This window comes from Schistocerca americana, chromosome 4 (genome assembly GCF_021461395.2).
Source record: "Schistocerca americana isolate TAMUIC-IGC-003095 chromosome 4, iqSchAmer2.1, whole genome shotgun sequence".
Classification (NCBI taxonomy): domain Eukaryota; kingdom Metazoa; phylum Arthropoda; class Insecta; order Orthoptera; family Acrididae; genus Schistocerca; species Schistocerca americana.
In genome coordinates, this window is record NC_060122.1 from 717,532,152 (window position 1) to 717,546,468 (window position 14,317).

Here is a 14,317-nt window from a genome sequence, read left to right on the forward strand (position 1 = left end):
TGCGGGATGCGAAAGCTGTTGTCAGGTTGTTGGTGTAATGGTTCAGGGATTCCGGACTGGAGCAGATTTGTTTGCCACGAAGACCTAGGCTGTAGGGAAGGGACCGTTTGATGTGGAATGGGTGGAAGCTATCATAATGGAGGTACTGTTGCTTGTTGGTGGGTTTGATGTGGACGGACGTGTGAAGCTGGCCATTGGACAGGTGGAGGTCAACATCAAGGAAAGTGGCATGGGATTTGGAGTAAGACCAGGTGAATCTGATGGAACCAAAGGAGTTGAGGTTGGAGAGGAAATTCTGGAGCTCTTCTTCACTGTGAGTCCAGATCATGAAAATGTCATCAATAAATCTGTACCAAACTTTGGGTTGGCAGGCTTGGGTAACCAAGAAGGCTTCCTCTAAGCGACCCATGAATAGGTTGGCGTACGAGGGGGCCATCCTGGTACCCATGGCTGTTCCCTTTAATTGTTGGTATGTCTGGCCTTCAAAAGTGAAGAAGTTGTGGGTCACGATGAAGCTGGCTAAGGTAATGAGGAAAGTGGTTTTAGGTAGGGTGGCAGGTGATCGGCGTGAAAGGAAATGCTCCATCGCACCGAGGCCCTGGACGTGCGGGATATTTGTGTATAAGGAAGTGACATCAATGGTTACTAGGATGGTTTCCGGGGCCAACGGATTGGGTAAGGATTCCAGGCGTTCGAGAAAGTGGTTGGTGTCTTTGATGAAGGATGGGAGACTGCATGTAATGGGTTGAAGGTGTTGATCTACGTAGGCAGAGATACGTTCTGTGGGGGCTTGGTAACCAGCTACAATGGGGTGGCCGGGATAATTGGGTTTGAAAATTGTAGGAAGAAGGTAGAAGGTATGGGTGCTGGGTGTTGGTGGGGTCAGGATGTTGATGGAATCAGGTGAAAGGTTTTGTAGGGGGCCTAAGGTTCTGAGGATTCCTTGAAGCTCCGCCTGGACATCAGGAATGGGATTACCTTGGCAAACTTTGTATGTAGTGTTGTCTGAAAGCTGACGCTGTCCCACAGCCACATACTCCCGACGATCAAGTACCACGGTCGTGGAACCCTTGCCCACTGGAAGGATGACGATGGACCGGTCAGCCTTCAGATCATGGATAGCCTGGGCTTCAGCAGTGGTGATGTTGAGAGTAGGATTAAGGTTTTTTAAGAACGATTGAGAGGCAAGGCTGGAAGTCAGAAATTCCTGGAAGGTTTGGAGAGGGTGATTTTGAGGAAGAGGAGGTGGGTCCCGCTGTGACGGAGGACGGAACTGTTCCAGGCAGGGTTCAGTTTGGATAGTGTCTTGGGGAGTTGGATCATTAGGAGTAGGATTAGGATCATTTTTCTTCATGTCAAAGTGATACTTCCAGCAGAGAAAACGAGTGTAGGACAGTAAATATATGATGAAGGCGGTTTGGTTGAATCTGGGAGTGGGGCTGAAGGTGAGGCCTTTGGATAGGACAGAGGTTTCGAATTGGGAGAGAGGTTTGGAGGAAAGGTTAACTACTGAATTAGGCTGTTGTGGTTCCAGATTGTGTTGATTGGAATTTTGAGGTTTTGGAGGGAGTGGAGCTGGAAGTGGGCGGTTGAGTAGATGGGAGAGACTGGGTTTGTGTGCAATGAGAGGAGGTTGAGGTTTGCTGGAAAGGTTGTGAAGGGTGAGTGAGTTGCCTTTCCGGAGGTGGGAAACCAGGAGATTGGATAGTTTTTTGAGGTGGAGGGTGGCATGCTGTTCTAATTTGCGGTTGGCCTGTAGGAGGATGCTCTGAACAGCCGGTGTGGATGTGGGAGAGGAAAGATTGAGGACTTTTATTAAGGATAGGAGTTGACGGGTGTGTTCATTGGCTGAGTTGATGTGTAGGAAAGGGTTAGGTGGGTGAGGGAAATGGATTGTTCAGTTTGGAACTGGTATAGGGACTGATGGAAAGAAGGGTTGCAGCCAGAGATGGGAACTTTAAGTGTGAGGCCTTTGGGGGTAATGCCAAATGTCAGACAAGCCTGAGAAAATAAAATATGCGAGCATAATCTGGCTAGGGTGAAGGCATGTTTTAGGAGGGAATGTAAATAAAACTTAATGGGGTCGTTGTGGGGGTGTTGTGTGCGTGACAAGGTATTAGAAGGTGGAAAGTGTAACATGAGGTTGAAATGAAAATGAAAATAAGTCGAGAAAGTAATTGGAGATCTGTTGTGAAAAAAGGCGAAAAAGTGTTGGTTAAAGCTGGGCTATGTTGATCCTGTGGTGAAATTGGGTTGGTAGACAACGATGTGCACAAAGGTTAGGTGGTTGTGTTGCCGCCAAAACACGTTAAAGGATGGAGAGATTCGGGAAAATTTCGACAAAACGGCGTGTAAATGTATTAAAAAGAGTGGTTTTGTGGTGGTAGATTATGAAAATGAGGCTAACTATTGTCTGGCGAAGAAATAATGACGTTAAAACCTGTGGGAAGCGGCTAAAAATTATCAGTGATGTGGGAAAAACGGAAATGGAAATAAAGCGAAAGTTATCAGAACTAGACGAAATGGTTGTTTAATAGGTGAAAGTTTGTTTGTGGACTAGAAACGGTGGATTTTATAGCAGCGGTAGTGTTGAAAGCGGAAAAAAATTTTTTGGTTATGGTTTGGAAGTCGGTGACGTATTATTGAGTATATATAGGCGGGATAAAATTGTATAGTAGATTACAGCAAAAAGGAGAAGGTGAATACAAAGTGAAACGACTGGCAAAAACAAAAAGAGAAAATAAGACGACAGAAAAGATTTCGAAATGCAACAGTGACAATAACAAACGTAATTGTTAGGTTCAAATTAATGATATGAATTAATAGAGGGAAACATTCCACGTGGGAAAAATATATCTAAAAACAAAGATGATGTGACTTACCAAACGAAAGCGCTGGCACGTTGATAGACACACAAACAAACACAAACATACACACAAAATTCAAGCTTCCACAACAAACTGTTGCCTCATCAGGAAAGAGGGAAGGAGAGGGAAAGACGAAAGGATGTGGGTTTTAAGGGAGAGGGTAAGGAGTCATTCCAATCCTGGGAGCGGAAAGACTTACCTTGGGGGAAAAAAGGACGGGTATACACTCGCACACACACTCATATCCATCCACACATATACAGACACAAGCAGACATATTTAAAGGAAAAGAGTTTGGGCAGAGATGTCAGTCAAGGCAGAAGTGCAGGGGCAAAGATGTTGTTGAATGACAGGTGAGGTATGAGTGGCAGCAACTTGAAATTAGCAGAGATTGAGGCCTGGTGGATAACGGGAAGAGAGGATATATTGAAGAGCAAGTTCCCATCTCCAGAGTTCGGATAGGTTGGTGTTAGTGGGAAGTATCCAGATAACCTGGACGGTGTAACACTGTGCCAAGATGTGCTGACCATGCATGTTTAGCCACAGGGTGATGTTTGTTTGTGTGTCTGTCGACCTGCCAGCACTTTCATTTGGTAAGTCACATCATCTTTGTTTTTTTATATATATATACATATTTTTTTCCCCCCAAGTAGCACTACATATAAATAAACAGTCGTTAGCAGAGTGACAGAAACAATTATAGTTATGATATTGCTGTTAATAATAGCTGGGGTAGGCTGTATGCCACAGGAAAGCAGTGTACCTAATGGACAATGAATAATTACAGAGAATTAGATTGCATGTGGCAGCACATCATAATATAATATATGTCAATAGATCAGTAGCTCTAATTTTGTGCCTGTAAGTTGTAGATTAATTATACTAAGTGCATTTCTTTTGAAAGGAGTAGAGCATTGATAATAAGTGATTCCTGAGAACCATGTTGCATGTAACAGTATATCATTGTATTAAGTGTAGGCAGAAAATATTACAAGCAGCAGTGCATATGAATAAACACTCATAAGTTTGAAATTACATTCACAATAGGTGATTAAAAGAATTATATTGCATGTAACAGTATATATCATTATATTAAGTCTAGACAGACCAGATTAAACAGATGATTATATCATGTATAGGTAGTTGTCAAGCAATTTACAAGAAACAGTAATTGTTAGCCTCTCAGACATGTATTTTCATGGAAAAAATTGTCAGTTTTCAACTGTTGAAATGCACATAGACATAATGATTGTACCACTTGTAGGACCAAACGTCCTCATTTCTTTACAAGTCAAACTCAGACTTTAGAGCAACTGAACCAATATGAACATTCCAGGCGACCGAAACAAAAAGATGGATAAAGGGATCTGCCCACACTAACTGTCAAAGACACCTTGTCCTCATAGCTTGGAAGTTGTCTTCCCAAATTTTTCAGCATCTTCTCATAGAGACTGAGAGCCATGATGGCCACATGCCACCGTAGAATCAGATTTGCATTGGTAAATTAAGTACCAGCTGGTTACTTCCAGAATACGTACTGCTCAACAACTAGTTGACAGATTTCTCATTGGTCATCACCACATTAGATATGATGTAGCAACATCAGATCAGACACTAATTAAAATTGGGTACAGATAAGGTAAATTCCAACATAGGTTGAGGCAAAGGGTAAAGTACCAGTGGTTAAAAATGAATGGGTTAATATTAGGAGTAAAATGATTAGTTTAGCCACTCCAAAGGTATGATAAATATATACATTTCCTCATCAGATACATATTAATTAATCAACTAGACTTCAATTGGAAGTAGATGTCTGCAAGAACCGTAACTATACCATGAATACAAATCCTCAATTCTTAGTTTTTTTTTCTCTCTCTGCTACTCATTACACATGAATCATTAGTGGTCATCTGAGTATTTTCAATAAGATATTGGAGGAATTTAACCCGCTTCATTAAGAATCAGATTGTAAGCTAACATTTGTATATATTGAAAAGCACTGACTTGCTGTAACATACAGCAGTATTGATCAGTTCAGATATGTGTAGACATTGTCAAAGAACAACTCGCACCTATACTAAAGAGATAGCATGACATATACAGATATCAGACATGTTGCAAACATCATCCATATCTTATAGTATTAAGATGGTAAAAGAATAATTAAAGAAGACTACCAATGGTTTGGTCATTGAAGCGGTAGAAATCACATGAAAATGAAACTGTGTGAATCTTAAATCCTGGGAATCAGAACATTTCTGTCCCAATAATTATCTCCAACAAAAAATTCCATTTTCTTTATGCTCCTCAGATGGAGCCATTCTAGTAACTTTAACATAATATATTTCTTTCTGATAAATGTTCCTTTTCCAATTACACACTAGATCTAATACATGTTAAGGACAGGATTATGACATAGAGTATTTTCATACTTGATAGTAAATCAATGTCTATCCAGTGACTTTCACATAATAGGTATAGTAACAGGTCACTCCAAGCGAGAACATGTATATATGGCTTCAAACAATCTAACCTAATTATAATCACATCTCAGTTGTAAAGTAATAAATTGTCTCTATAACAGCAAATATATCTTAAGTAAACTTCACACCAACTTCAAAAATTTTCTCAACGTTTCACAAATTCATCAGCACAATGAGATTATAACTTTATCAGCATAGTGAGAATAACTGTACAGACATGATAAGTAAATATTACACCAATTCTCCTCAAAATCCATACATATGTTGCATTAGTAAATCACACATTATTAAACCCACCCAAAGTTTTTACTCGTATCCAGTTAACCAGAAAAAGGCAGCTTGCTTAATATAAAATATGTGCACCAGTTCCTTTTGGCATCCAGTCTCTATCTATTTGTCCGAATCAGATAGTGGAAGAGGGTGAGTTTGTACAGAAAAGTAAGAGAAGATGTGACTTGAAAAGGAATGAGTCACACCAGCTCGGAGCCTTGGGTTTGCCACCCCCAAATTGCAAAAAGAGCTTGCAACCTCCTGAGGAAAATTTCGTTAGAATGATTTGAGGTTGTCATCATTTGAAATGGCATCTGTTCTTACTCCCTCACACAATTGCTATGGTTGTTACAACATGTTTCATCAGAATTCATAGCTTTGATAGAATCAGACAATATTTTTGAACATCATCTGTCAGATATTTAATATCCATACCACACAAACAGTCAGTCACATCATCTGCTTTTTCATTGTGATTTTCATGTAATAAATTCTGTTCCTTCACACAGAATGACCATATCCTAAATTACTATGTCCATCAGCCGTCAGAGACAGCAAAGGACTTGGAAGAGCAGTTGAACGGAATGGACAGTGTCTTGAAAGTAGGATATAAGATGAACATCGGCAAGAGCAAAATGAGGGTAATGGAATGTAGTCGAATTAAGTTGGGTGATGCAGAGGGAATTAGATTAGGAAATGAGACACTTAAAGTAGTAAAGGAGTTTTGCTATTTGGGGAGCAAAATAACTGATTATGGTCGAAGTAGAGAAGATATAAAATGAAGACTGGCTATGGCAAGGAAAGCGTTTCTGAAGAAGAGAAATTTGTTAACATCGAGTATAGATCTAAGTGTCAGGAAGACTTTTCTCGGAATATTTGTATGGAGTGTATCCATATATGGAAGTCAAACATGGATGATAAATAATTTGGACCAGAAGAGAATAGAAGCTTTCGAAATGTGGTGCTACAGAAGAATGCTAAAGATTAGATGCGTAGATTGCATAACTAATGAGGAGGTATTGAATAGAATTGGGGAGAAGAGGAGTTTGTGGACACCTTGACAAGAAGAAGGGACCGGTTGGTAGGACATGTTCTGAGGCATCAAGGGATCACCAATTTAGTATTGGAGGGCAGCGTGGAGGGTAAAAATTGTAGCGGGAGACCAAGACATGAATACACTAAGAAGGATTAGGTTGCAGTAAGTACTGGGAGATGAAGAAGCTTCCACAGGATAGGGTAGCATGGAGAGCTGCATCAAACCAGTCTCAGGGCTGAAGACCACAACAACAAAAAATGTCCATATTTTACTGGTACACTGTTGCAAATCACTACATGATGAATCTTAATAAGAAAAATGGATATCATTCGTTTTTGAAAATACTGGTTTCTGAAAAAAAATTGTAATTGGTGTTGTTTTGTTCTTCCACTCTCTAAGTCAAGTGCCTGATCAAGATATACTCTTGTGTCATACAAATTGCACACTTTATACTCTAGGATGGTAGAAGGATCCTAACTGCTCTTAGTAACCAGATAGGATAGTAAAAGGGGAGTGATTCAAGAAAATAGATATGGAGTAACTAGCTGGGGTAAGGAACCATATGCTAAATGGTGTATCTACTAAAGTACCACACATCCCCTACCTGAAATTACTACAATGTGCCTGATTGTAATTGCCATGTCTATTTGCCCCATTTCACCAGGCTTCGAAAGAGGCAGGTCTAAGTTTACTGGACCATTTCTTCTGTTTTCAAAATTGTTACTATTGTTTCCCTGATTTTGCCCCCACTGCTTATTTCTTGGTTCAAAATTCCTGTTCTCAGGTATCTGCCTATCATTCCTCTCCCCATTTCTTCTGTCATGATTTCTGAATTTGCTATTGAAATGATCATTAAAAGCTCTGTTATTGTTATTCCTGCTATCATCAGGTCTGTCATTACATCTGCCATTTCTCTCCCATGCTAAATCCAATTTATCTATATATCAAAGAAATTGTTCAGTGGTGGCATCAGGCCCATAGGCCAAACTCCACTTTACCCTGTGTGGTAATCTACATTTTAAAGTACCTATTTGGATCCTTTCAACAAGTGGTTTATTAAGATATACTTAAGTTCTTAACTGTTGTTCACAAAAGGTTTTCATGTGACCATTACGCTACTTGAAATTTGGCCCATTCAAAAATTCTGACTTAATTCTAGCTTGTTTAGTTTCTGACCAGAATTTGTTCATGAAAGCTCCTTCTACCTCATTAAACGACATTTCGGGTTTGATTGATTGGTTTGCCCATGACAAAGCCTCCCCATCTGAAAACGTTTAAAAAAATTTAATTTTCAAACCATCATTTATTTTATCAGTAAAATTATCTTTCATCTGGTACATGAAAACAACTGGATGTATATTGCTCTCCCCTGAAAATGTTTTTATGTTAACATTATTCCACAATGGACTGTAACTACAAAAATATTTCATGGCAACAAAATCTTCGATTTCTTGAAATTTAGATTTGAAATCCGAAATATCGCTTAACAAGTGCCTCCATCTTCTTTTAACTCTGCAAAATTCTCATTTGCAATTTTAGTGAAATTTAGTATATTTTGGTCTGTTTCTGTGAATTTCTTTACGAAATCTTTGTTGAGCTTTTTTAATTGTAAAACTTCAACAGCAGCAACTTTTTCGAAATTTCCCATGGAATCTAGCTTCTCTTTGAATTTTTGGTATTCCTGTTTTAAGGTAACAATTTCCCCTTCTATAGTCGACACATTTTTGGTAATCTAATCTACTTTCTTCCAACATTTATCTAAACTCTCCTTTGTCTTGCAAATTTGGGTTCCATGGTTGTCTAACTTTCTACTGATAGAATCAAGCTTCTGATCAAAAAAAGTTTTATGTTCATCAAACAATTTTTCAATTGTCTTTTTCTGTTCTTCCATAAGTTGAACTAACCTATTCAAGGCTGATACATTAGGTTCAAATCCATGAAAGGGTGAACATACACTACTGTGATAACTGTCCTCTCTGATTTCATTGTCTTGATTAACTACACTATTATCAGTAATATCTACGCTGTTTTGCAAGTTTCCATTAACTTCCCCATTATCGTCAACTTCCCTATTGTTGTTAACCTCCCTATTATCCTCCATAGTGACAATACAGACAAAAAACAATTTCCAAAAGTGAAGATTCCAATAAATTTTGTACTTACAATTGGTTCTCCAAGTTGCGTTTTCACGTATCATTACATCCTTTTTAGTGTCACTCACTTTCTTCTCTGTCCTGTTCTAAAAAAAATGGAATATTATTTCAACAAGCAGGTTACAAACAAAATACGAGATTAGTTAACAGAATTACACTGTATCCCAGCTCCAAACATGAATTATAAATTGTCTTAACTTATCGTAATTATGGGGTTGTTCATAGTTACTCATGACCTGCCACAGTCGTCATCCTGAGTATATTTACAGCCACTATAAATTAACCACTGTAGATTTAATTTAGTTTAATCTTGCAGTAAGTTTCATAATTTTCATTATAGTTTCAAAACAAAATTAAAGTATTATTACAAAGGCAAACAATACTTACAATACAAAAGGAGCAGCTACATGCTTACTGCTCAAAACCCAAAACTAGACTGACTCACTTTGCCAACATGGTTGTAACTATTTATGCTTTCTTAACAATCCCAAACAATCCTTGGCATTGTTTAAAATTAATATTGATTAATTAACAATTAAAATGGATACAAAGAAATTGAAAGTAAATATATGATTGTATACTTACTCCTGAACAGATAGTACACTACGATAGTAGTAGATGTCTGTTATTTTATTTGAGAATAAATTCTCAAATAAGAAATTACAATAATACATTTACATTTTTTATTTATTACTAGAGGCTCTCTTCATGGGAATTGTTCCCTTCATTTACATAGCGCCTACACTTTTAAGTGAAAGAGATTAAACATTTATTTTCTCAGTTATAATTTTTTCTAGACAAGTTGCATTTTGTTTAAATGTGTGATCCTGAATTAGACTGGAAAATGTTCGTTTTAAGTGGGTCTTAATGGGCTGGTATGTTTCAATGTCTAACAACAGATACAAGATATGCACAGTAAACAGTTTTGTTAACAGCTGTGTCATTTACTTCGTTTATGATTCTTGTTATATAAACAAAATCATTTAACTGCTTCACTAAGCAATCATTATGATCAGTCCACCAAGTGAGGTGGTGCAGTGGTTAGTTTGCTGGACTTGCACTCAAGAGGATGATCGTTCAAACCTGCATCCAGCCATCCTGATTTAGGTTTTCCATGATTTCCCTAGATGGCTTAATGCAAATACCAGGATAGTTTCTTTCAAAGGGCATGGCCAATTTCTGTCCCTATCCTTTCCTAACCCAAACTTGTCCTCTATCGTTAATGACCTCTTTGTTGATGGAATGTGAAATACTTATCTCCTCCTCCTCCTTTGCTATGATCAGACCATGTCAAGCCTTTGTTTATAATAACTCCAAGAAAATGCTGGCCACTTCCTAACAGGATACAACAGTAAATTTAATTTTTTCAGGTCTGCATTGCATTTTACTGGAATTTATGTGAGGAGCAGAGAAGTCATCCATTTAACTTGGACTTATAAAGCAGCTCTTACATTCTTCATATCTCTGTCTGAAGTTTGTAAGAGTTTTCCCGTCAGTTTCTACTTATCAGTTCAAATGATAAGTTTTCTCTGAACTTATATCATTCTTGACAATCTGCCATATAGCTTTTGATTTGTTTATTTCATTTGAGGTGAATTTACTTTCTTCCCCTTATTTTGCCTGTTTAACTATGCTGTGAGATTTTTGTTTTGTATTTGTTTATGTACATGAGAAACTCCACATCATTGTTGTTTTTTGCTTCTGTGTGCACTTTCTTCTTTCTAATGCTAGAGATTCTGTATATATGTCACATAATGTTATGAAGGGAAAATATTCATTGAAAACAGTCATGAATTCTGATTTAGAAGCAATTTAGTTAATGTTTACTACACTGGTTACTGAATGACAAATTTCATTCAGTTTTGAGATAACTGATATGGCAAGGCTGCTTTCACAGGTGGTCCTGTCTGTAACTTGATACGATAATCCTGTGTCAGAATTGGAATAGGATGTGCCGACTGAGTGAATCAGGCAGGTCTGGCACCTTGATCTTCCACAGGGTTATGAATGCTGTGCCATGGATTCAGGAGTGGGAATGGAGTAATAATGGACCAGAATGTTCTGCAGGCTGGGTAGATGACAGAAATCCATTTTAAGAGTGGGGGGAATGATGGTAGGTAGGATGCCCCTCATTCCTGGGCATGATGATCGATTGTCAAAGCCCTGGCAATGGACATGGTTCAGTTGCTCCAGTCTAATGCAGTATTGGGTGATATTCATGTTTCAGAAACTCATACCTTCTACTATTTGGAGAGTGATCTCCTTTACCCCTAAGTTATTTGCATTCTATCAGAACTTCCCTTGCTGTAATTATATTTTATTTGCTCATACATTTATTTTACTTACATGTGTGTCTGAAACTGAAGTCATTTTATAGCCAAGTCCCAAAAAATTGGCTTCCAGTGGTAGCATAACTGTGCTGGAGTTTATTGTCACGCCAATGTTTAATATATCTCTTTTAAAACAGAAATCTGGGATGCCATGGATGGAGTGTTACCACCATAAAAAAAGTCAGAGTATCAGAGTGACTGACTGTGTCACAGAATGAAACCAATTTCAAAATTGGGAACCATAATCTATTTGTCCTCAAAAGGTTGGGTATCTGGTCCACTCTTTTATTTTATTCCACTTGAACAATTTCAAGATGTTCCAAAAACTGTAATGGTTGCTGATGACACTAACATACTAAATGAGTGCCAAGACTCACTCCTACTTTACAGATCTCAAATGGTAGCTAAACAGGCTAACATTTAGTTCAAACATAGAATTCAAACATACAGTTTAATTCTATGTCTCACAAAGACATGGAAAAATGACCTGCATGTACTAAAAATGGAAGTTATTGTCATACACTAAGAGAAACATTGTAAGTAAAATTCCTTAGGAGTCTAGATGTTTAAGAAGTTAAATTAGATTCAACACATAAATAAGGTAATTATTAATTTTTTGCTTAGTGGTGTTCCTCATTGTGTTGACCCAAAGAAAAAGCTGTTGGCTTATTCTGGATCTTTGAGTCCATTGTTCTGATTAAATTACCATGTGGGACAGTACACTTTGGGAAAGTAAGATATTTATTCACCAAATGTGGAAAGTAAGAATATTGTGTCAATCATATAGTTGCACATTTTGCAGAGGTATTTTTAAAGGCCTTGGAATTCATACACTCACCCCCAAGCATATTTACATATTAATGGTGTTAGTACTGATAGTAAAAATCAGTTACAGCTGAACTGTGAGTTGCACAGTCACAATGAGAAATTAAAACATGTTTGTGTAGATTTTGCCTCCTTACACAGGGTCCAAGTTGAAGTTGCCAGCACTGATATTGGTTCAGAAATCTTCATCAATCTACCATGTAATATAAACCAAACAACAAATTCCTATCAGTTCAAAAGAAAACTGAAAACCACCTCATTGAGCATTCTTTCTACAAAATGACAGATTATGTAAATTCAAAGATTCAGAATTCATGAATACTGTATGACTGGTAGCATTGTTTGTTGTGAAGCTGGGTAACAACTGATAACTTGTAAATAAGTGTCTTTAGTTGCAGATGGAGAAGAATATTACTTTGAAAAGTACAAATTTTTATGTAATTTTTTTAATTTAATTCATAATTTAATCTAATTTAACACTTTGATTGCTGAGCCATTGCTCAGGGGTGTCTACCATAAAGACTGGCTGATTTTAGCGTATTTTAAACTACTACAACTCATGAAAGGTTTCAGTTATAGCAATAAAATTACTCTTATTGAAAATCCTAAACTTTCTTGTTTAAAACCATATATAATACCTTTCTCTTGAATTAATACATACTTTTGACAAGCATTATTATTATAACATTGTTTTTGAGAAAAGGAAAAATTGGTCGAAGGTATATTCACTGTATTTTCTAGAAGGAAATTTTTTTTTATTTTACACAAAAATTGTAATTATGATGGATACAGTATGTCTTATCTACAGTAACATCCTGTAACTATTTTAGGATGCAATTTTCTCTGTATGTGGTAAATTTGAAGGACGGCATTTTGCACAATGCTACTTTACATTCACTACACTGGTAGCTTGTGTCTTTTCACCACACTTTTCCAGTCAGTTTTTTTCCTCTCTGAGAATGCACTACACACTGTTTTTGTTTCTGTTTCTCACCTACTTCTGTCTCAATCTTTTCCAGGAAATGATTTCCAGTTGATAGTCTTGAGAGTCCAGATGGACCAGTTCGGGGTTCAAGATCTTTGCTTTGTGCAAGATTTGCACAGATACTGTCATGAAGTGAGATGTTGTGAGGTTGCAGTATCCTTATTGTATAATATGCAGGAATTTACAATCGCCATTAGTATAACATGGAATGCCAACTTTCTCCACTACTTCACAATTCAATGTTCAAATGCGCCATATGACAATTGCTGATCTGATAAGTCAACACCAAACTTGTTTTTATTATAGTCCACTACACAGGCTGGCTTTGACTTCTCTCTTCCTCTCTGATCAGTGAAAGTGACCATCTCAGCAGTGTGCCTTGTACTTATCATATGCACATTTCTTTTGTCCTTCCAACACAGTGCTAACATATTTCCTTTACGCCTGAAAATAACTTCACCTCACTGAAGGTTCGGATCTTTTATAGCACAAGGCAATCCCCAACGATATTTTCTTGTTGTTCCCACAAGAGCAGATTTTGCAGCTTCCAGTTCTGAAGCAAGTATTGGACTTGTGTAGAATCTGTCTGTAAACAAAGTGTAGCCTTTTCCTGACAGATTTGCAAGCAATGTCTTTACCAGAGTCACTGTATCAGACCTTTCATCCGCATAAACAGAGAAATTCCAGTTGTAACCTGTGTCAGATTTGGATAACATGTAGAGTTGCATACCATATTTATTTGGTTTTTGTGGCATGTACTGTTTGAAATACACATGACCTTGAAATTTACACATGCCTTCGTCTATTGTAATTTTTTGAGATGGTGTATACGCGGGCAAGCTGGAAATTAGCACACACATTATCTAGGAGGGGTCCCACCTTGTGCAGTCGGTCATAGCCAGTTTCTCTTTTCCTCTTAGCTAAGGAATTATCACTAATGTGGAAGTTTCTCAAAAAATGGTTCAAGTGGCTCTGAGCACTATGGGACTTAACATCTGAGGTCATCAGTCCTCTAGAACTTAGAACTACTTAAACCTAACTAACCTAAGGACATCACACACATCCATGCCCGAGGCAGGATTCGAACCTGCAACCGTAGCAGTCGCGCGGTTCCGGACTGAAGCGCCTAGAACCGCTCGGCCACCTCAGCCAGCGTGGAAGTTTCTGAAAATAGAAAGAAATCTGTCAGGCTCAAGATGTTTGGACAGAAATTACACGACACAACAGGGTTCTTGGACCAGTGCTCTCGTAGACGTGACCTCACACTTACACACATATGGACTACAATTGCCAGAAACTTCCTTACTTCCATAAGTGTAACTCCTTTCCACTTTGATAATGAGCAGGTGGGTGAAAGGGAATTTGTGC

General features: G+C 37.8%; 1 protein-coding gene across 1 annotated transcript; it reads right to left on the reverse strand.

Annotated features, from left to right (window-relative positions):
- Window positions 1–13,410: 13,410 nt before the first annotated feature.
- On the reverse strand, window positions 13,411–13,809 carry LOC124613736 (piggyBac transposable element-derived protein 4-like). The gene has a single exon (XM_047142453.1). The coding sequence runs from the start codon at window positions 13,807–13,809 to the stop codon at window positions 13,411–13,413; it is 399 nt and encodes a 132-aa protein (XP_046998409.1).
- Between the last annotated feature and the right edge of the window lie 508 nt (window positions 13,810–14,317).